Source organism: Callithrix jacchus, chromosome 3 (assembly GCF_049354715.1).
Source record: "Callithrix jacchus isolate 240 chromosome 3, calJac240_pri, whole genome shotgun sequence".
NCBI lineage: Eukaryota > Metazoa > Chordata > Mammalia > Primates > Cebidae > Callithrix > Callithrix jacchus.
In genome coordinates this window covers 187,618,794-187,642,113 of record NC_133504.1, presented here as the reverse complement: position 1 = coordinate 187,642,113, position 23,320 = coordinate 187,618,794, and the positions used below count along the sequence as shown (strand labels likewise).

The 23,320-nt window shown below is 48.3% G+C and overlaps 1 protein-coding gene across 10 annotated transcripts in view; it reads right to left on the bottom strand.

Moving 5' to 3' along the window:
• Window positions 1–23,320, bottom strand: part of SORCS2 (sortilin related VPS10 domain containing receptor 2) — a 575,162-nt gene that overhangs the window by 345,779 nt on the left and 206,063 nt on the right. For all 10 annotated transcript variants that reach the window (XM_035294142.3, XM_035294144.3, XM_035294143.3 and 7 more), the window contains exon 2: window positions 17,144–17,211. In XM_035294142.3, the coding sequence (XP_035150033.3) occupies window positions 17,144–17,211 (68 nt within the window). The remainder of the gene's footprint in view (window positions 1–17,143; window positions 17,212–23,320) is intronic.

Here is a 23,320-nt window from a genome sequence, read left to right as displayed (position 1 = left end):
CCTAAGATGGTCACACGTTATAATTACAATATTTAAAGACGTGGTACTTTTCGAGGGGCAATGTTTCTGGAGAGGAATTTGGCGTGCCCATATTAGGAGTCTCTTTAGGAAGGGTTAATGCCATTATCCAGTGCCCTGGTTTGAGGACATGGGAGGCAGTTATCGCTGAAATTCACGCTCCATGCCTGGTGGATGTGGATTCTGCTCCGCAAGCCCCTGGGCTCAGGGTGGTTCTGGAGATTCTGCCAGGTACAGAGAACACAAAAACCCAGACCCTAGAGACATGGAGGTGCCTGCCATGGTGGGGACAGGCCAGGGACTGTGGTGGGGGCACTGGGAGAACCCAGTGGTGGGACAAGACCCAGCCGGGGTGGGAGGAGGGAATCCAGAAGGGCTCCCACATCTGGGAAAGGACAGTGGAGTCCAGGGGGGCAGGTGAAGCAGCAAGGATGCTTGGGGAGGCCAGGCAGGAGGAGCAAGCCCTGTAGGGAGGCTCTCCCAGCCCATAATAGGAGGACTCTGGACGGAGAACCCTCAAGAGCTGGGAGGACCAACCCTGAGAGAGGATTCTCAGCTGAGCACAGGTGCAGAATCAAATCATCATCCCACATTCCAGGCTCCCCCTCCCCGTGAGCATCTGTCCCCCAGTTCTCAAAAAAGTATCTGAGCTGATCCTATGGGCTGGGAAGCCGCCTGTGAGCTCAGAAGGCACGGGTCGCCTGCGTGGGCAGCACTGCCACTCTGCCAGGGAGAGAAGCCAGACCCCCCTGCACACCGTCAGAAAGCTAAATTCAGAACAAATGCTCTGGCTGGGCAGAAGCTGCCAGTCTTACTCGGAAGAAGCTGGAGACCCCCTTTCTGCCCCAGTTTGCTTTTTCCCTGAGAACTAGTACCAGAGGGTAGCCATCGGCCTACAGGAGCAAGGCCGAGTGACGAGGACACAGGGGAGGAAAGGAGAGTGACATGCCAGTGGCACACCATGCCAGGGTGAATGCTGGTGGGCCGCGACTCACTCAGGGCAGCTCCTACAGCAGAAGCTGGGACTCAGGCCCAGCCGGAGTACAGAGAGGTGGAGTGTCCCGACCACCTCCCGGGCCAGCAGCTGCACTTCCATCACCCAGCCTAGGATTACAGAAGAATGGCTGGCAGCTGCTACACAGATTTGCTAGACCTTGGCAGGATACACTAGGGATGGTGGGGACAAGCTGAGCCGGGAGCAGACAAAAAGAGCCATCGTGGCTGTAGCAGCATTGAAGGCACTGTGTAAGGAGAGCAGCTGGAAGACAAGGGAGGCTGCAGTATCTGGCAACCAGGGAGAATCTTCTTTCAGGAAGTCTTCCCTGACTACCAGTTTCTCTGCTCCAATGGAGTAGGGGTATCTAAGGCTTCCCTCCCTGGTTCTTTCAGCTCTGTCATACAGTGGATTACATGCCACTGTCATGGATTGGTTCCTTGTCCAACCCCCCTACTAAACTCTGAATCTTACATGTCAGTTATCACAGCCTACTCCGCCCCAGAGCCTAAATGGATGGATGGAGGAAGGGCAGGGAGGTGGATGGAGGGGCGGATAACGGGTGGATGGTTAACATGATGGATGAGTGGATGAAGGAATGGATGGGTGGATGGATAGCCGATGGATGGAAGAATGAGAGGGACGGAGAGAGGAGCAAAGGTGGGAAGTGTGGATAAAAATAAGGAGAGAAGATAGAGGAATGGAAGGAAGAAAGAAAACATTGATGGCTGATCAGACGGATGGATACACGGGAAAGAGGGAGTGAGGGAAGGAAGAAGGCAAAAGGGAAGAGAGGAAAGAGAAAGAGAAGGAAAGTCAGTAGGTAGAGAAGCCAGAAGCTTCAGAGGGTCCCTGGAACCAGGACCCAAGACGGGGGGGGGGCAAGTAGTAAAGTCAAGGTGGAGAGAAGAGGCCGGGCAGAGGCTCGCACCTATAATCCCAGCACTTTGGGAGGCTGAGGCAGGCAGATCATGCAGTCAAGAGATCGAGACCATCCTGGCCAACATGATGAAACCCCATCTCTACTAAAATTACAAAAATTAGTTGGGTGTGGTGGCGCATGCCTGTAGTCCCAGTTACTCAGGAGGCTGAGGCAGGAGAATTGCTTGAACCCAGGAGGCGGAGGTTGCGGTGAGCCGAGAACATGCCACTGCACTCCGCCTGGCGACAGAGGAAGACTCCATCTCAGAAAAAAAAAAAAAGATGGAGAGAGGAAGGTGGGGTCGGTGGCAAGGAATGCTGAGAAATTTCCTCCAATTCGCATGATCCCTCAGTCAGATCTTGTCCCAAAGCATTTTAAAGGCACCTCAAGGCCCCAGAGCCCAACCTCATCAAACCGTTGATTCACACTGAATTATTTATTGAATAGACCGTAACCCCGAAAGCTTTGCAGTCGGGGCCTCTCTCTCGATCCCTATCCGCTATGAGTCTTGTTTAAACCAAACTCAGCTCTCCACAGTGATATTAAAGCAAACACAGAGGGAGGCTGGCCTGGGAGCGAACATGCAGCTGGCGAAAAGCCAACAGGATATTTTAAGGTAACGGGAGAGGCCAGGTGCAGTGGCTCAGGCCTGTAATCCCAGCACTTTGGGAAGCTGAGGCGGGTGGATCACGAGGTCAAGACATCGAGACCTCCTGGTCAACATAGTGAAACCTGTCTCTACTAAAAATACAAAAAATTAGCTGGGCATGGTGGCGCGTGCCTGTAATCCCAGCTACTCGGGAGGCTGAGGCAGGAGAATTGCCTGAACCCAGGAGGGGGAGGTTGTGGTGAGCCGAGATCGATTGCACTCCAGCCTGGGTAACAAGAGCGAGACTCTGTCTTAAAAATAATAATAATAATAATAAGGTAACGGGAGAAGGAAGGAAGCAGACCTCTGACCTCTGCTCAGCGCCCAGCGTTTCACACGCATTGTCTGCTGTCATCTTCATAAGGACCCACAAGGTCTACATCGAGTTCTGAATGTTTGGGTTTATTTTGCAGAGGAGACCCAGAGAGGTCACCAAGCAGGGAGCTGTGGAGCCAGAACTGAAACGAAGGCCTGCCTGTTTCTGTGCTTGTCCCCACCTTAAGGACAGCGTTCCCATTTGAGTGTCAGACTGTTTCTCCGTGAAATCCCCCTCTTTCTGGATGACCAAAGGGCAAAGCATGTAATCTCTTAAATTTTCCCATCTGAAAACTGGCTGTGAACTCTCAGCATTATCCACCAAGAATGGCCTCATCAGCACAACTCTGACAGTAGGCGCCAAAGAGGGAAAGGCTGTGATACCCAGGACACTCTGTGGAAGGCCTTGTCAATGTCAACATGGTCACACCATCGGGATGTCCCTCAAGGCCATCATGGGCCTCTGCAGAGAAGGACTTTGATGCCTCTTCATATCACTGAACGTCAGAGGACGTCGCTTTGCTGTTAGGCTTCACTGCTCAAATTCCTCAGACCGCATTCACAATATGTGTTAAATTCTATACATTAAAAGACAGAAAAAATAAGGAGACTTCCGGTCCCAAAATGGTAGCATAGAAGCAACCTGGCTTCACTCCCATCCACAAAAAAAAAAAAAAAACAGAAACAAATATGCAACACTGAGATTATCACCAGCAATATTTCAGAATGCAAATATGATGATGAGACAGTTCCCAGAGCTACAGAGAAGTAAAAAGACTCAGAGCAGATGGTAAGAAAATTGGACTTCCACATCCTTGATGCCTCTTTTCCCCATCCTGCCTGGCATCAAGCCTGCAGAAAACCTACCACCAACACACTGTTTCTGCCCTGGAAAAGGTGGGATTGAGGTAGACAACCAGCTTCCCCATCATCTTGGGTTTTCTGGCAGGAGATGGCTCCTGTTGTAATCCACAGAAAACATCTCAAGTGCTGAAGGGAGAAATATCCCTGAGGACATCAGAGACAAAGAAGGGAACAAAGACCACCAAGCCCAGCCCGGAAAACTCTGCTCTGTAATTTGGCCAAAGGAGACTCCAAATCGGAGTGTCTGTTCAGCAGCATCATGCTGTTGGAGATTATTCCACAGGTCTCCTGGGCAGGAACCCCTAGCTACCACCCCCACACTGCCCAGATATCCCCTTTGAGACCTTCCCCATTTGGGAAGGGCAGCACTCCAGTCCTTTACTACAGCCAAGGAGAACCTGGGCTTAAGGCACCATTTAGAGTCAAACAGGAAGCAGTGGCCTAGCAATAAAGAATCTTTAACCAAAACAAGTCAGACAGAGAGGACTAGAATAAATAACAAATCCTTTAATACAAAGACACAGACATACATCCACAAGAAACAATAGCAAACAGGGAACTACGATCTCTCAAAATGGACAAAGTAAGGAACCAGTAACTGACTCTAATGAGATGGCGATATGTGAGTTCCCTGATCAAGAATTAAAAACTGCATCTTTAGGAAAACTTCAAGATAACACAGAAAAGCAATTCAGAAATGTATCAGAGTTGTTTAACAAAGAAATATCACTCATAAGTGGGAGTTGAACAATGAGAACACAAGGATACAGGGAAGGGAACATCACACACTGGGGTCTGTCAGGGGGTGAGGGTTTAGGGGAGGGATAGCATCAGGACAAATACCTAATGTAGATGATGGGTTGATGGGTACAGCGAACCATCATAACACATGTATACCTATGTAACAAACCTGCACATTCTGCACATGTATCCCAGACTTAAAGTATAAAAAAAGAGAGAGAGAGAAATCTTGAAACTGAGAAAAAAACACCTGTGGAACTGAAAATTCCACTAGAGGCTCTCAGCAGCAGAATGGATCAAGCAGAGGAAAGAATCAGTGAACTTAAAGTCAGGCTATTTGAAAATAGAGGAGAAAAAAGAAAGAATTAAAAGGAACAAAGATCACCTGTAAAATATAGAAGAGTACCTCAAAACAGCAAATGTAAGAATTATTGGTGTTCAGGAGAAAGCAGAAGAAGAGCAAGAGGTAGGAATCTTATTCAAAGAAATAATAACAAAAAACTTTCCAAAACTTGAAAAGATATAAATATCCAGGTACAAGAAGGTCAGAGAACACCAAACAGATTTGACCCCAATAAGACTACCCCCAAGGCATATAATAATCAAACTCTCAAAGGTCAAGGACAAAGAGATGATTTAAAAAGCAGCAAGAGAAAAGAAGCAAATAACACATACAGGAGCTTCAATTCATCCAGCAACAGACTTCTCAAAGGAAACCATACAGACCAGGAGGGAGTAGAAAGACATTTTCAAAGTGTTGAAAGAAAGGAAAAAAAAAAAAACCTGTCATCCAAGAATACTGTAGCCAGCAAAGTTATCTTCAAATGTAAAAGACAGATATGCTCTTTTCTAGACAAACAAAGGCTGAGAGAATTCACCACCACTCGACCTGTCTTAGAAGAAAGGCTAAAGGGAGTTCTACAATCTGAATGAAAAAAAAAACATGCAAAAAATAAATAAAAGATTAAAAACACCTGAAAATTTAGAATCCATTGGTAAAGTGAGGGACATGGACAAACCCAGAATACTCTAACACCGTAATTGTGATTCACAATCCACTCATAACTCTAGTATGAAGCAAGGAAGATAAATCTATCAAAAATAGTAGTAGCCACAGTAACTTGCTAAGAAATCGGTAATATAGAAATAGTAAATTGAAACAACCAAAAGTAAAAATGTGGGGGAGATCAGGATAAAGGGTGTAATTTTGGGGTTTTTTTTTGTTTCTATTCTTTTCTTTGTAATCTAAATTATCATCTCTTCAAAATAACATGTTATATCTACGTTTTTGTAAGCCTCGTGATAACCATAATGCAAAAAAAAACTATAATAGATTTAATGAAAACAAATATTAATGAATTTAAGCATACTCCTAGAGAAAATCACTTAACCACAAAGAAAAATAGTAAGAAAAGAACAGGGGAGATACAAAAGAAACAGAAAACAAGCCACAAAATGGCAATAGTAAGTCCTTACTTAGGAATAATAGTACTGAATGTAAATGACCTCAGTTTTCTAACGAAAAGGCATAGAGTGGCTGAATGGATAAAGAAACAAATCTCAACTATATCATGCCTACAAGAAATGCACTTCACCTGTAATGACACACAGGCTGAACGTCACGGGCTGGAAAAAGTTACTCTATGCAACTTGAAACTGAAAAAGAGCAGGAGTTGCTATATTTATATCCAATAAAATAGGCTGCAAATCAAAAGCTGTGAAAAAGAGGAAGCAGGTCACTATATAATGATAAAGGGGTCAATGCAGCATGAGGATATAACAATCCTAAATACCTATGCACTCAACATGAATCTCCCAAGTATATAAAGCAAACATGAATAAATCTAAAGAAAGAGATAGACGGCAATATAATAACGGTAGGTGACTTTAACACTCCTCTCTAAGTTCAAAACAGTTATGGACAGATCATCCAGACAGAAAATCAACAAAGAAACATCAGAGTGAAACTGCACATTAGACCTAATAGGCCTAACTGGCATTTACAGAACATTTCACCCAAATGCTATAGAATTTACCAGCACATGGAACATTCTCCAGAATAGACCATAGCTTAGACCAAAAAACAGGTCTGAACACATTTTTAAAAGTAAAAATCGTATCAAGCATCTTCTTTGACCACAAAGAAATAAAACTAGAAATTAATTACAAAAAGAACCTCAGAAACACGAAAAATACAGGAAATTAAGCCACATGCTCCTGAATGGCCAATGGGTCAATGAAGAAGTTGAGAAAGAAATTATAAAATTTCTTGAAACAAATGAAAATGGAAACATAACATACCAAAATCTAGGGGATACAGCAAAGGAAGTACTAAGAGGAGAGTTTACAGCAATAAATATCCATTTTAAAAAATAGAAGAAATGTAAATCAACAGCCTAGTGATATGCCTCAAGGGACTAGAAAAGAACAAACCAAATCCAAAGTTAATAGAGAGAAATAATTATCACAGTAGAAATAAACAAAATTGAGACAAAAACACTACACAGAAAGTCAACAAAATGAAAAGTTGGTCTTTTGAAAAGATAGACAAAATCAACAAACTAGACTAACAAAAAAAGAGAGAAAACTCAAAATAAATAAAATCAGAAATGAAAAAGAGACATAACAACAGAGACCACAGAAATACAAATAATTACTAGGACTAGTATGAACAACTATATGTCAACAAGTTGAAAAACCTAGAATAAATGGCTGCATTCCTGGACACATACAACCCACCAAGACTGAACCATGAGAAAACAAAAAACCTCAATAAATCCACAATTAGTAACAAGAGCAAAGCTGTCATAAAGTCTCCCATCAAAAAACAGCCTAGGGCCCAGTGGTTTAACCACTGAATTCTACCAAACATTTAAAGAAGAACCGATAGCAATCCTACTCAAACTGCTCAAAAATAACTGAAGAGGAGGGAATATTTCAAATTCATTCTATGAGGCCAGCATTGCACAGATACCAAAGCCAGACAAGGACATAACACGAAAGAAAACTACAGGCCAATATCACTGATAAATAATGATGCAAAAGTCTTCAACAAAATGGCAGCAAACTGAATCCAACAGCACATCACACATATAACACACCATGATCAAGTGGATTTTATACCAAGGATCGATGGTGGTTTAACATATTCAAATCAATAAATGTGATACATAACATACAAACTAGGCATAGAATAAATATACTTCAAAATAACAAAGGCTCTACACGTCCAACCCACAGCTAGCATTATACTGGATGGGAAAAAGTTGGAAGTATTTCCTCTAAGAACTAGAACAAGACAAAGATGCTCAATTTCACCACTCCTATTCAACATAGTCCTGGAAGTTCTAGCCAGAGCAATCAGACAAGAGAAAGAAATGAAAGGCATCCAAATTGGAAGAGAAGAAGTAAAATTATGCCTGTTTACTGATGACATGATGTTATAGCTGGAAAAACTAAAGACTCCATGAATAAAAAACAGATTTGATGAATGAATTTAGCAAAGTTGCAGGATACAAAATCAATGCACAAAAATCAACAGTGTTTCTTTACACCAATAATGATCTAGCTAAGAACGAAATCAAGGCGGCAATCCCATTTAAAATAGCTACCAGAAAAATACCTACAAATAAATTTAACCAAAGAAGTGAAAGATCTCTACAAGGAAAACTACAAAACACCCTTTAGAAATTGTAGATGACATAAATGAAAAAAACATTTCATGCTCATGTACTAGGAGAATTAATATTGTTAAAATGACCATACTTTACAGAGCAATCTACAAGTTACTGCAATTCCTACCAAAATACCAACATCATTTTTCACAGAATTTGAAAAAATAACCCTAAATTCAAATGGAACCCAAAAAGAGCCCACACAGCAAAAGAAATCCTAAGCAAAAAGAGCAAACCTGGAGGCATCATGTTACCCAACTGCAAATTATATTACAAGGCTATAGTAACCAAAACAGCATGGTACTAGTATAAAAATAGACACATAAACCAATGGAACAGAATGGAGAAGCAGAAATAAAGCCACATATTTAAAGCCAACTCGTCTTTGCCAAAGCTGACAAAAATATACATTAGCAAAAACACACACTCTTCAATAAATGGTGCTGGGGAAACTGGATTGCAGAAGAATGAAAATCGACCCCTATCTGTCACCATATACAAAACAAATCAACTCAAGATGGATTAAAGACTTTAATGTAAGGCCCAAAACTATAAAAATGCTAGAAGAAAACCTGTAAAGCTCTTCTGGATATTTGTCTAGGCAAAGAATTTATGACTCAGACCACAAAAGCACAGGCAACTAAAACAAAAACAGGCAAACAGGCCTTAATTAAAGTAAATATCTTCTGCACAGCAAAAGAAATAGCCGACAGAGTGAACAGATAACCTACAGAATGGGAGAAAATATGTGCAAACTATTCATCCAACAGGGGATTAATATCCAGACATTATAAGAAACTCAACTCAACAACAATAAAAACAAAATAATCATATTTAAAAGTGGGCAAAGGACACAAATGGACATTTTCAAAAAGAAGACAAACACATGGTCAACAGGCAGATGAAGAACTGCTCAGCATCACCAATCAGCAGAGAAATGCAAATTAAATCCACAATAAGATAGCATCTTACGCCAGTCAGAATGGCTGTTAATAAAAAGACAAAAAATGACAGATGTTGGTGAGGATGTGGAACGGTGCAACTCCTGTACACTGTTCTTGAGAATATAAGTTAGTACAGCCTCAATGGAAAACAGCTTGGAGATTGCTCAAATAACCAAAAATAGAATGACCACGCAATCCAGCAATCCCACTACCAGGCATCTGCCCAGAAGAGAGAAAAGAAATCAGGGTTTCAAAAAGACGCCTGCGCTCGTATGTTTACCGCAGCACTATTCGCAACAGAAGAGATGTGGAATCAACCCACGGGTGTGTCAGTGGATGACTGGGTCAAGAAAACGTGGCATAGACACACAACCGAAGGCTACCGAGCCATGAACGTGAACGAGATCACGTCTTCTGCAGCAGCATGAATAGAACTGGAGTTTGTTATCTTAAGTGAAACAAGGCAGACACAAACACCACATGCTCTCACTCATAAATGGGTGCTAAAACATATACACACGGAGGCAGAGAGAATGACAATGGAGGCATTGGAAAGTGAGGGGGTCTGAGGGGGGTGGAGCATCCAAAATGACTTCATGCGTACCGTGTACAGTAGTCGGGTGATGGATTCTCTAAAAGCCCCAACTTCACCATTATGCAATCTACCCATGTAAAATATTGTACTTGTACCTTGTAAATTTATATAAATAAAAATAATAAAAATTAAAGATTATGAAATTAAATGAGACTGAGAAATGCTGTATAACCTTCTCTTGGAGAAGTATAATGTGTATTAGTGTATCAGAGAACCTGATAAATCCTACCATAAAGAAATCTGAAACTTTCTTCCCTAAAGTATATTTATCAAATATGGACACACAATATGTATTTTCTGGAAACAACTATTACTTGCAATACCTTAAATTACCATTCAGGAAGCATTCCCTTCCCTCCACCCCACCAACCTCCTCCCGCTGCACCACTGATGTTGGACCTGAATGGCTGTGCCAAGTGGAACTCTAGCAAATGTGATGAATGGAAGTCTTAAAATGTGCTTTTGTGGCTGAGCTTGGCTCCTGAACTCTGGAGTTCTGCATGAAAAGGACATGTCCTGGAGGCCTCTGTCCTGTTCCTGTCAGCTTGGGTCCCAGTACAAACAGCTATGAAGCAGCCCCAAGCCCACCAGCCAGCAGCCTGAACACCCAGCCAAGCCCTGGCCAAAGTAACCAAACCATAGTCGACACGGGTGTGAGAATAAATGCTGAGTGCACCACTCGGTTAGGAGGTGGCTTGTTACACACCATTACTGCCATAGCAGCTGACTCATACACCATCCGTCAGAACTGCTATTTATCAAGTGCACTTCGAGACATAAATGCAGCACGGTAAAACATTCTTAGGAGGAAACCTTCTTAGAAGGTGTTCGGAAAGAATGAATGGCATCTGGCAGGAGTTCAAGACACATTTGGAGGACACATCTTAAAATCAGGGGGCCTGGAAATGACATGGGGTTTTTACAGTGGAGAAGCGGGGGTCGAGAGAAAGTTAAGCAACCCGATGTAAGAAGACAGGCATGAGATTCGAGCAAGTGAGTCACGGAGGAGGAGACCCAAAAAGTCAATAAATGTAGAAAAATATGTTCCATCTCCCCAGGCATCAGGAAGATGCAAAAAAAAGCAACACTGAGCAGTAATCTCACAGCCACTTGAGTGCAAACACAGAACGTCTGATGACTCCAAGGTGTGGAGCAGTGAGTCGCCCCACAGATACGTCGGCAACAGGTAGAGAAAAAGGCAATTGTGCGTGTACCTTCCACCCTATCCAAGCATCTGATCAGAGGCATGTTCGCTGCAGCCCTGACTGGAATGGCAAAATCTCAGGATAGAAATCCTAGCACTCCCACAGCAGGGGGATACATCAATCAAGTAGGTTACGTGTGCTACATGGACAAATGACCTAAATAAAGTCAGGCACATAAAGCAAACTTCAAAAGGCAAAGTAATGTCATTGTTTGCAAAACAAGCTAAGCAGAACATATTGACTGCAGGTACACACACACACACATATATACATACATACATAAATCAAGATACATTATGATTTTTTATTTTGTGTTTTATGTTTTTAATATAAAAAGGGGACCCACACCAATTTCAAGGTGGAGGTTACTTCCAGGCGGGTGGTGAGGGTGGGTGTGAGAGGATGGAGGAGAGAGTTGGACTTTATCAGAATCTATCATAGTGTATTTCTTTGAGAGAGAGAGATTCCAAACATATATGGGAAAAAATTGACACTGAGCTGGACTGGGCTCTGGTGTGGCAAAAACTGAGGCCCTAAATTTCCGTGGCGCCTACATTATTCCTGCTCAGCATCCACTGGCCCACGCTAATCATACAACCCCAAACTAACCACGGGAGGCTGGGAAGAAGGAAATACTGGGTTATTAAGAGAGCACTCGGTTGGGTCTATTTCACGGGTACCTGGGCATGTATCCTACCATGGTCTGTACTTTCCGGGATACGTTCAAGATTTCTTAATTAAGGTGAAGATAAAGAAGAATCACTTCCTATTCCTAACAAAAAGGAGAGGATTCAAGCAAGTCATTCTAGAGAAAGCCTGAGACTCGCTCCACCCCCAGTTCTCCTGAAACTGGATAAGGTCCTGCCTGAGGTCAAATGCACCCAGGAAGTGATAAGGTTGGCCCAGCATTAGTGTGCTCCTGGTTCAGGGGTGGCACAGGCAGAGTCCCCTGGTCTATAGGATTGTCCCTCTGCTTCCTCTCCACTCTGCCCAACAGCTGTGCTCAGCGTGAGGCAAGGGCAGTCCGTGAGGCCGCATCACAGCCGGAAGTGGGGCACAGGAAGTAGCCCAGGTCAGCTTCCTCCCCAGCTCAGAATGCTTGCAGAATCCGCTTGCTCCTCCTCACAGCTTCGGAGCCAACTCTGATTTCCTGGCTTCCCCAGAGTCCCCTAAGATGACTCCATAAATGTAAAGGGTCTTCTAGGTCTCAGCAGTGTTTCCCAAAAACCACACCACCATCCATCCTTTCTTTCATCTGTCCATCCAACTGTCTGTCCGATAGTCAGTCCATCCATCCATTTACCATCCGTCTGTCCATCCATCCATTTATTCATCAATCAGTCCTTTCATCCATCTGTCCATCTATCAGTCCCTCCATTCATCCACTCATTTATCCATCCATTCATCTATCCATCCATCTATCCATCTATTCATCCACCCACCTATCCATCCATTCATGCATCCATCAATCCATTATTCTATCTATCCATCTGTCCATCCATCTATGCATTCATCAATCTATCTATCAGTCCATTCATCCATCCATCCATTCATCCATTTATCTATCTGCATATCAGTTCATTCATCCATCTGTCCATCCATCCATCCATTTATCTATCTATCCATTAACCTATCTATTATTCTATCCATCCATCTACCCATCCATCTATTCATCCATTCATCCATCCATCCATCCATCCACCCATTCATCCATCCACCCATTCATCTGTCCATCCGTCAATCCATTCATCCAATGCCCAACATATATCTCCTGTGCCAGATCTGAGTTTGGTTTTAGAGATCTGGTGATCAATAAGATAAACCCGGCAGGTCTCCACCCTCACACCTTCAACCAGCCTGTGTTCTAGTGGTAGTGGCGCAGGCCATAAACAGGAACTCCCACACTTCAATGAGAGAGGTTATAAAGAATGCCTGGGAGCCTCTTTGCACTGAGTAGTGAGGGAAGCTTCTCTGAAGAAGAGGTTTATGGGGAAACTGAATGTGGGGCAGGATCCAGTACCTGGGGTCAGTGTCACGTGCACTCCAGGCAGCGCCCATGGCACACACAAGTCTTTACAGGGACTGAGCTCGGTATAGTCCAGGGTCAGCCAAGAGGCTACTGTCGCTGGACACTGAACAGTAAAAGGTAGAGTGGGAGGAGCTGAGACTGGGGATGGGGTAGGAGCTGGGGTTGGGGTCTTTGCAGGGCTTGTGGCTTGTATATTATACCAAGTACGCTGGAAGGATTTTAAACCTCTGGCTACTTGAAGTGTGGTCCCCAAACAAGCAGCATGGGCAGCACCTGGGAGCTTGTCAGAAATGCAAGTCTTGGGCCCCACCCTCCGGCCGGTGGAATCTTGACCATGTGCTCCTTGCAGGAAGATCCCAGGAGACTGGAGTGCCTCTGGAGTCTGAGAAGCACTGCACCAGATCAGCCATCCCTGTACTGCTCTCCCAGGGACAGCCTCTGGGAGGACCTGCACTCCACCCACACTTCCCTGGCTGGCCCAAGCTGCAGCGCTTTTTAAGGGCTTTTCTAAGTGACTTCTTTATGCCTCTGCTAAGACCCCGCAGTCTACATGTCAGGCTTTGCTCAATCCTCCACGGCTTCTGTGGCTTGCGTGGGCAAGGCCACGTGGAGGAGCATGCCCCACACACTCGAAACCGTGACACCAACCAAGGAAGCATGTTGCTCCCCTCCTCACCCCCAGCTTCTTGCACCAAGTCAAGGGGGCCTGAGACTGAGCAGAAGGGCCCCATCACCACCACAAGAAGAAAGGGGCAAATCAATGGATCACTATCAGAGCCAGGAGGGAGGAGCTGCTGATGCGGGGCCGTTAAATACAGGACAATTAGAAACACATTCGGCTTAGATTTCAGAGAGCCACTTCCAGAATGAAAATACCATACCTGTCATTAAAAATGTATTTATTGCAATTACACAGAAGGATTCTTAGGAGACTCTGTGTGCATTCATTAACTGTGTCTGTAATAGCCCCATTTAATATGTGCTCTCCAGAGGCGGGCACCACCAACCTTCCATCCACAGGGGCCTCCCACGCGGACAGAGGGTGGGGGCGGGAGGAGGCGGCATCTTGAAGAAACAGTGATGGCAAGCTCTCCACTCTCAACACGGACTTCCTGCCTGAGTCCCAATACAGAGGCTGAGGACAGGAGCAGGTAATGTGCAAAGGAGAAAACGTGAGTAGCAATTAACACGAAAAACTGCTCCTCCTCCCCAGGAAACAAAAAAAACCGCAAATCAAAACAATCATGTGGTTCCCTTCCTGCCCGCCGCTCCTCCTGTCAAGTAAGCAGGAGTTGGAAAAGTCGCCGGCAGGACGCAGGGCACTGGCCGGTGGGAACGCACGTTCATCTTGAGGAAGAATTGAGTGCCACAGCACGCCAGCTGGAAATCCACTCACACTCCCTGGCTCAGCCATGTAGCTGATTCATCCCAGGGAACAAAATGAAAAGGGAAACTACCTGCTCACATTTCTTATGGCAGCATCAGTAAGGGGAGAGCTAAGTATTAGAGCGAACCAACTCCAGGGGCTCATACCAGCCATAAAAGAAATAATGCCCCAGACCCTGCCACTCCGTGGAAAAACTGGAAACTTTTTTTTTTTTTGAGACGGAGTTTCGCTCTTGTTATCCAGGCTGGAGTGCAATGGCGCGATCTCGGCTCACTGCAACCTCCGCCTCCTGGGTTCAGGCAATTCTCCTGCCTCAGCCTCCCGAGTAGCTGGGATTACAGGCACGTGCCACCATGCCCAGCTAATTTTTTTGTATTTTTAGTAGAGACGGGGTCTCACCATGTTGACCAGGATGGTCTCGATCTCTTGACCTCGTGATCCACCCGCCTCGGCCTCCCAAAGTGCTGGGATTACAGGCTTGAGCCACCGCGCCCGGCCGGAAACGTATTTTATAAATGATAAAAAGAATACAAAACTACATTCTGTGTCTCTGTAAATATGTTAGCATCAAAAAAGACACTACAAACAAAGCAAGTGATTGCTCCAGTGGGTGGGGACGGGGTGAACTTTGGTGGCATGACTAATGTCTCTGCATGCGTTTTTCATAAAGGGAAGAAACGTCTGCGTATAGAGACGGAGATGGGACGGGAACACGGAAATAAAATCTGTGGATTTGCTTTGGAGAAAAACTAGATTTGGATCATGTGCTGTTCCAGGAACATTTCACACATTTCCTCATTCAGTTCTCACGACTTCCCTCAGTGGCATTTTATCCCCATTTTACAGATATGGAGACTGAGGCTCCCTGGAGGAGAAGGAATCCCCCACCACCCCACCCTAGGAGCAGCTGAGAGTGGGTGGTTTGGCCTCTCAGCTGCCACCTGCTTCTGAAGAATCCTGTCTGGAGCCTGTAAGTGAGGGGTCTTGGGCCCCGTGCCACAGGGTCAGCCGCAGTCGGACCCACCTCACCCCCACCACAGCGGGACTCCTGCAAAAGTGAACTAAGCCAGCAGCTCTGCCATCTAACTGCAGATCACACCGGGAAAGATCGCTCCTCGTTCAGACAACGCTTCCGACAGTCTCATTGCCTCCATATCCAGCCACACTGAGAGGCTGCAGTGAGGGGAGGGAAGCAGGCGCTCTGGAAACTTCCCCAGGCAGATAGATCCCTCCATGCCAAGGAGGGCTGCACCCAGTGCCTGATGGACATGCCAAGTTGAGGCAAATCAGGTAACTGAGGGCCTTTGCTGGGAGGAAGAGAAGACTTGACCAACTCCGTCCACTCTGTCACCGAGGAACCCATCCTGAGACCCTCTGCCCAGCAGTGAGGGTGCTCTCCCTAGGCCTGCCCTGTCCAGGGATGTTGGCTCCAAGCCAGTCTTGGAACTTAAATTCTCAAAGAGCAGAGCGCACACTGTTTTCCGCTCCTGTCTGGAAGCAGGGGACAGTGCCTCGCCCGGCACTGGAGGAATGAGACATTTTGAAAGCAACCCACCAGCACATAAGGCAACAGGGGGCCGTGGCAGGGAACACCTGTCCTCTACGCAGGGATGTGACCCATTGCTCACCCCCTATTTTCTGGTGGTGATGATGGAATTAGAGGAGACCAGTGGGTCTGAGAGGTGGACCCTCACTGAGAGGTGCTTCTAGGAAAAGCGTTTCTGCTTGGGAGCAGGTAAGAACCCCTCAGGGGAATGTGAGTGTCTTAACCCCTGAGCTTGGCCTCCTCAGAAGCACAGATGACCAGGCCAGAGGGTTCCAGGCGATGCCATTCGACAGCAAAGAAAGACCCCAACTCGAGACACCATTTCAGCAACATTCCGGAGCGCTGCAGAAATCCCTTGGTAAGATCCAACAGAAAGAATCATCAAACCCCTTAGCTAAAAGCGAAGCCAAAAATGGAAAAGAAATCAGCTCCAGAACCTGATCAGCAGGTACAGGCATCTTTTTATGGATTTCAAATGGAAAAATGAATTAATTATTACTTGAGAAACATATGTTGGCAACCAAAACGGTTTCACACCCAGAGAACGTGGTGGAGGTGGTAATCGGGGCATGGAAGAAAGAGAGTCTCTTGCAGGAGAAAAGCTCCGAAACCCCAGCCAGACTCAGGGAACCATCTGCACCTCCCCGGGTGAGTGGATGTGAATACTGAAGAGGATGATGACCAAAATGGGTTCTCAGAACCTCCTTCTCTCTCATCTCATTTAAAACATCAAAGGGGCAATCTCATGTTCCTGGGCTGAATTCACATTTCACACATAAAGAGATATCCCCCATCGCCAGTGGCTTATTTATTTACCAAGCTCTTTGGCTAAGCCTGGAAGAAAGAAACGCATCTAAACAATGTGGGTAATCAGAGCCTTTGGTGGACTCCAGGAGCTGCGTGTGAAGTTCTGAGCACAAGCAAAGCGAAATTGTGCACTGACCTGAATTCACAATGCAAACCCTCCTCCTTCGGGGAGGAAGAAAAGGAAGCGGGGAGAAAAACAGAAAGAAAAGAGAAGAAAGCCAAGATGCTTTCTCAACAGTCGTCTGCTTTGCAGTGCAGTCTGTACCCACTGCCCAAACTGTTAAGCTGCTTTCGACTTTTCCTTTATGCATTTTCTCGCCAAAGAAAAGTTGTGAGGCCGCCAACTCACAGGGGCTGTGACAGCGAGGCATTTGGATCTAGGTCCTCAGCTGAAAGTCTGGGGGGATGGCGCGCAGGTGCATGGGAGAAAGGTCTGCCATCGGGCTGACTTACCGCCACAGTGAGCTTTCCAGAACCTTCCCCATGTCTGCGTGGTAGTACTTCGTCAGGATCAAGATCACCTGTGGTGTTAACAGAAAGTAAAAGGCAGAAATCAGTGGGTTCCAAGGTTCTCAAAGAGAGATGCAGTGACGCCACTCCCTGCCAGGATTGGGGGTCTCTAAACATCAGCCACCCAGGGGCCTCTCTCAGTCAGCATCCCTGGGAGGCTCCAGGGCACCCGGCACGAGCGCTTTTAGATGTGGGCTTGCTTCTGCTCTGAGAACTTGTTTGTGTTCTGCAGAATGACTTCGGGAACATCTGAGTCCAGTAAAATTCAAACAGCAGCTGCCATTTGTTGGAAATAATTCAAACCTACCCCTGGATGATCCCGAACTGTGGCAAAGGGAGTGGAGGGGCAGTGGTCCCTGTAACCAGGGTGCTGACCCCACCCTGGTGAAGACGGAGGCATGAGGATGGAGGTGTGAGGACGGAGTGTACTTGGCAAGGTTTCTGGGAATGCGTTCTGTCTCCACCAGCGCATTAGAGGATCCCCCAAGCCTGTTGGAAACAGCTGCCGGGGCTGCCACCCAAGACTAGAGCAGATCCCTATGGTCTGTCTGTCATTAGGTGTCCTGGGGTGGTGGCTGGGAGGCACAGCCAAGATACTGGGGGCCCAGGAGTTGTCGGTGGCACACACCCATTTTCGTCATTGAACCATTCATTCATTCATTCATTCATTCATTCATCATACACAGGGCCCTATCTAACAATGCTGTTGGCATTTCAGACCTGTGCAGGAAACGCAACTGTTTATAAAATGAAAATGTGTTTAGGACAACCTAATTATTTTTTGAAACAAGTGTGTAAATAAGAAAAGGCTGGGGGGTGGGGAATAAGGATGCACCAGCCCTGATGGGAAAAGGAGATTTTCCCAATCACTTCACCGGCCGCTGCATTTCCATGTACATCAAATTTCATTTCACTCACTGCCAGTCTGTATCAGATGTTCCTAGCACTCCCGTGGCCAGAGGAGCCCCCAGGAGGTAAGATGGGAACAGCCATGGGGTTTGGAGCAGCTGTTAGCCTGGTTTTTTTGGGGTCATCACCCTGGTCATTCCCAACGGTCGGGCTCCTCCATGGGAGCAGACAGCTCCCTGCACTCCATCCTAAGCATCCATTTCCACAGATGGCAGCTGGGCTGACCTGCCTTTCTTTCCCTGGTGACTCCAACAGGGAAGACATCAGGAGGGGCTGTCGCCTGAGATAGGACAGTGTGCATCTTAGAGGCAGCGATGATTTTAAAAAGCCAGGCCTTGTCAATCAAGGCCAGATTGGCTATGCCACGCTCAGGAACAAAGCGATTTCCTCTCGTCAGCTCACAGCCTGCCGTCGGAGCAGGGACCCTCTAAGGAGAGGAAAGGCTGACAGGGCATGGACTTTAGCCCGCTGGTTCATGCTTTATACAGTCGTGCTGTTCCCAGAAGTGCTTTTGTGCAGCCAGAGTGTGGCAGCTGGAGGGGACCTCAAAGTCTGTTTGATTCGGCCCCGTTTGGAAGGAAATCTGCAGCCAATCTGATCCTGGAGCAGCGAGATCCAGGCTCTGCCCTTGCCTCGAGGGGCACAGCTCGGCTCTAGAGGGTACCCTGCCCTTCTGCAGATGGCTAGGTTTGGGGCCCTTGAAGCTGGCTTCATGTCCCCGTCACTCCTGCCTGTACATTCCAGCTCTGCCACTGTGGATGGTCACCCAGTCACCCAGCAACACTGCCTCCTCCTCCCCCTCCGGCGAGGGGAGAGTCCCACCAGCCCACCCCCTCCTTCTGGGACCTTTGCCCAACACACTCCTCATCCTGGGACGCTCTTTCCCGACCCCCCAGCCCTATCTCCTTAGTGAATTCCTACTCGACCTTCAGACCTCAGTCTGACCCACACCACCCCCAGGAAGACCCCCCACACTGGGCTCAATGCCCCCTCCACACATGCCCCTCCAACCCCACTGGGCTCCTTGCAACCCCACACAGCTCACAAAGTCTGCTTCCATGACTGGGTGAGAAATCACTCAGGGTGGGGACCTTGTTTCTCTCCCCAGTGCGGGGCCCAGCACCTGCCACATGACAAGCACTCACACCACGCACTGGCGGAAACACGGGTGACTTTGCCCAAAGGAAGGATAATTTATGCACTGGGCCGAGGCCAGTGCCCTCCACCCCCACCGCCACCCTCCTATCAGGAGACTCTCTTTCCTCTCAGTGCTGGGGGCAGAATCACTCTACTGGCTTCAACCAGCCAAGCCGAATGGGACTGTGGGTTCCTCTGGGGTTGTCCCTGCCCAGGGCCGAAACAAGGAGGTCACCCAGGAAGGGCCAGCGCTGAAGGAGCCACACAGCAGGCAGCCCTACCACGCCCTGACTCTGCAGTCGTCAAGGAAAAGGACCCTGATGTGAAGTCAGACCGCTCGGGTCCACGCTCGGCCCTGACCTGACAACCCTCAACGTCAACACAACTCGGTTTCCCGGTCTGCGATGATATGATGGTGATGATTAAATATTTGGTAGCAAACACGACATGACCCATAAACCACAGCAGCTGCGGCGTTATGAATGATGACAGCTCACAGCCACTGGTCTCAGCCCTGCCACCCATGTGCCCGCAGTGACCACCCACCCCCCAACCCCCCAACCCCCCAGGAGCCCAGATTGCTGCTGCCCCCCACCTCATCCACCCGGGAGCCCAGGTCATTCTCCCTGTTTAACAGATGAAGAAACTAAGGCAGAGAACGCTTCAGTATTTTTCCAAAAACTCTATATTGAGCAAGCGGCAGAGCTGGAATCTGATCCCAACAATTCCACATCAAGCTCGGGCTCTTCTCTGCCACGCCGAAAGCCTGTGTTTTCAGAAGAAACTTCTATTAAAAGTGGTTTCAAAGAACTAAACTTATGACATGCCCTTCTGGGGTCCTCAGCTACCAGCTTTGGAAATGAAATATCCCCGGGAGAGTTTCTTCATTGGCTGGTGTGTTCACTCTGGGGTTCTTTGATCTGGGTGGGAGAAAAATCGGGAATGTGAGTCAGGCCCGCGCAGCCCCAGCCGCCGCCAAGGGCCTCCTCCCACCCAGACCTGAGCCGCAGCCCACAGGGATCCTTCCCAGATGGCCAGGAAGGTCCAAGCAGAAGACGGGGAAAGAAGAGCCACAGCAGGCCGCAGGAGGCTGGCCACTGCTGTCGCTCATTCCTGCGAAGGGTCCTCAGGATGCACACGTCACCCCCACGCCTCATCCTCCCCCATCCTGTCCTCCCAGCTGTGGGGAAGGCAGTGCAGGAATCTGCTCCCATTCTCCCAATGCCATTTTATCAAATGGGCTTGTGGGGGACCCAGGGCGCTGGCACCCAATCTGTGCTGGCTCAGCACATGACAAGCATCAGCTCGCCCAACTCTATCGCAGCATTACTGTTCTTACGGCTGAAGAAACTGAGGCACAGAACCGGTCAGTGACCTGTCTGGCATCACACTCAGCAGAGCCAGGAGCTTGTGTGCCCAGGCCTGGGGCTTTTATGGGTCCACACTTCATTGCTGCCCTCACCCCTCCATGATGTCTGCCTCCTAAGCATGGGACAAGCCGATGCCTGGGGTTACTCCAACGCACCGTCACCCAGGTCCAGCCCAGCAGCCCACACCCTGAAAAGTCAACTTGGGACCCCAGGCAGAGACGCCAGCCTCTTTGGAATCCTGAACCTGCCTGCCCCTGAGACTGCTAAGCAGTAAGCTCCATGACGGCAGAGACTCACCCACCCCTAAATCCGCATGGGCCCAGCACAGAGCAGAGAAATCAATCAGTCTTTCCTTGAGTCAATCAATGAGTGGGTGAGTTATGAGTACACGAATGAGCGCCCACAGAGACGGGAGGCAGAACCTGTCCTTCAGGCCCCACCCTTGCAAGGGATGGCAGGTCTGAGTGAGGTATTGGAAGGAGGTGTGAGTGTCAGATTCAACCACAGAGCTCACAGGAACTCAGGATGCTGTCACCAATGCTTCACTTTAGAACTAGAGAAACTGAGGTACAGAGGAAAGAAAGGGCTTGGCGGGGACAGACCCTGGTCCTGGTACATCCACATCCACAGCCTGGCGCCCGCGTCCACTGCCTCTGGCTTTATTCCAGGGCAAGGCCTGCTCCCTCCCTGAGAGGGACTGAGGGTACCCTTCCGCAGAAGGAAAAGAACTTTGAAGCCCACACTCAGCTCATGGAGAGGCCCTAGACCGGCCATGGAGCCCCCGCCCTGATCACGGCAGCCGGCCCCACCGCCACTACACAACGCAATGCCAGCCCCTGTGCGGGACTCACAGGAGGATCCTCTGATCGGTGCTGAGCCGTCCAACTTGCCTGGAGATGAGGGCCCTGGGCTACACCTCAGAGCTCTGGCAATGGGAGGGAGCCAAGGCTAACCAGTCTCAGTCCCGTGTGGCATTAACAGGATTTAACATGGCATTAACAGCCCTGGGGACTAGGGCTGGCCCAAAGGAAGTCTCAGCTCCAGGGCTGACGGGCCAGCAGCAGAGTCGTCAGCACCTTCACCTGCGAACAGCGTGAATGGGGAGGTCAATGCTGTCTTTACCAGGTGGTCCTGGCAGAGTGAGCACTTCTCAGACTAATTAAAATAAAACGGAGGGTGTGACACAGGGTGGCCAGGCTCACTGAGCCTCAGTTTCCTGATCTGAGAAATGGAGCCAACTCGAAGGCAGCTGGAGGGTCTCCCTATCTCTTTGTGTCACTCTACACAAACTTAGACCAGAAATCAGGACATAGATGCCCCGAGGGTCAGCCCCTCCTCCCTGAGAAGCCGCTGGTGCGTTTCCAAGCCCTCACAGGTCATGGTTTCTCCACCTGTCAAATGGAGTTGCTCCCTTCCAAAAATCAGCCAAGCCGATGGCTTTAGAACGCTCAGACATCATGAAATCCGTTCAATTCCAAACACCCTACTAACATGCGCTGGGAGTTTTCAAAATGCCGTTTCCATAAACGGGCCCACCAAGCCCCTCCCCAAACGTCAGCAGCATCCACCAGAAACAAGGTCAGCTCTGGGGGTCAGGTTCACGGCGCCTCCTGTGAGACCCCGAGCCTCTTCCCTCTGCTCACGTGCAGGGGAGCCTGACTCAGCAGCAGCTCGGCAGCTCCGGTACAACGCCTTGCAGACAGACGTGCCCTGAGCTTTTCTGAGCCAGCCTGAACCCCGGCCCTGCGTGAGCCCCCGGTTCCCCCAAGCTTCGTCTTTACCCGCTTTGCTCTTCGGGAGTGCTCGGGATCACCTCTGCAAATGTGCGCCTCTTAGGAGGAGAAGCAAGAAACGCCTGAGCACCTGCCGCTTAGGACACAGCCTTCCAAACAGCCAGGGGGAAGTGATTCTGAAGCAGCCTTACCCATGATTGCCTTTCAGACGCTCGAGAATAATCGAAAAGACAGACAGACTCAGGCCCAATTCAGCTGTCAATCAATACACACACAGCAGCAAACACTACTACGAATAGTGAGAGACAGCGGTCACTCAGTGCTGTCTGCAGACTCCCACACCAACGCCCCTCTGGAAACAGGGAGGACTTCAGGTGAGCGGACAAGGCCCCCGAAGGCCCCCATTGTCACTGATGTCTCCCTGGCCAAGCTGCACAGCCGTAGTCTCCTCCTCACAGTGAGGTCTGGGACTGGCCAAGCAGCTTCCCGAAGCTCCCAGAAATGCAGATCCCCAGTCAGCCCCGCCCCAGGCCTGCAGAAGCTGCATTTCATCGCTCATATTTGAGGGGCGGCCCTGGCAAGGCGTCCCTGGGAGGGAGGACCGCACCCCTGCTTACTGTCCCTCCGCCTCATCAGGAAGCTGGGGCTTCTCCTGTCACTCAGCAGCCTGGTTCCCTCCACTCTCACTGCCGCGGAGCCACCCCACGGACTCGGCTCCAGGTACACCCCCTCGGCCACGCGCTCCCGCCTGACTCTGTCACCCCCCTGGCCTTTGCATAATCGGATCACTGTGTTCTCCCCTTCTCACTTCTGCACTGCCTCCCTCCTGCTCATTCTCAAGGCCACTGCCTCCTGGAAGCCTTCCCCGACCACCCTGTGCACCCCAGGAGGGGAGAAGCTGTATCAGCCTCAGACACCTCTGTCTCCTGAACTCGCCAGGGCTGCCACACAGGGAGAGTTTGGCTGATCAC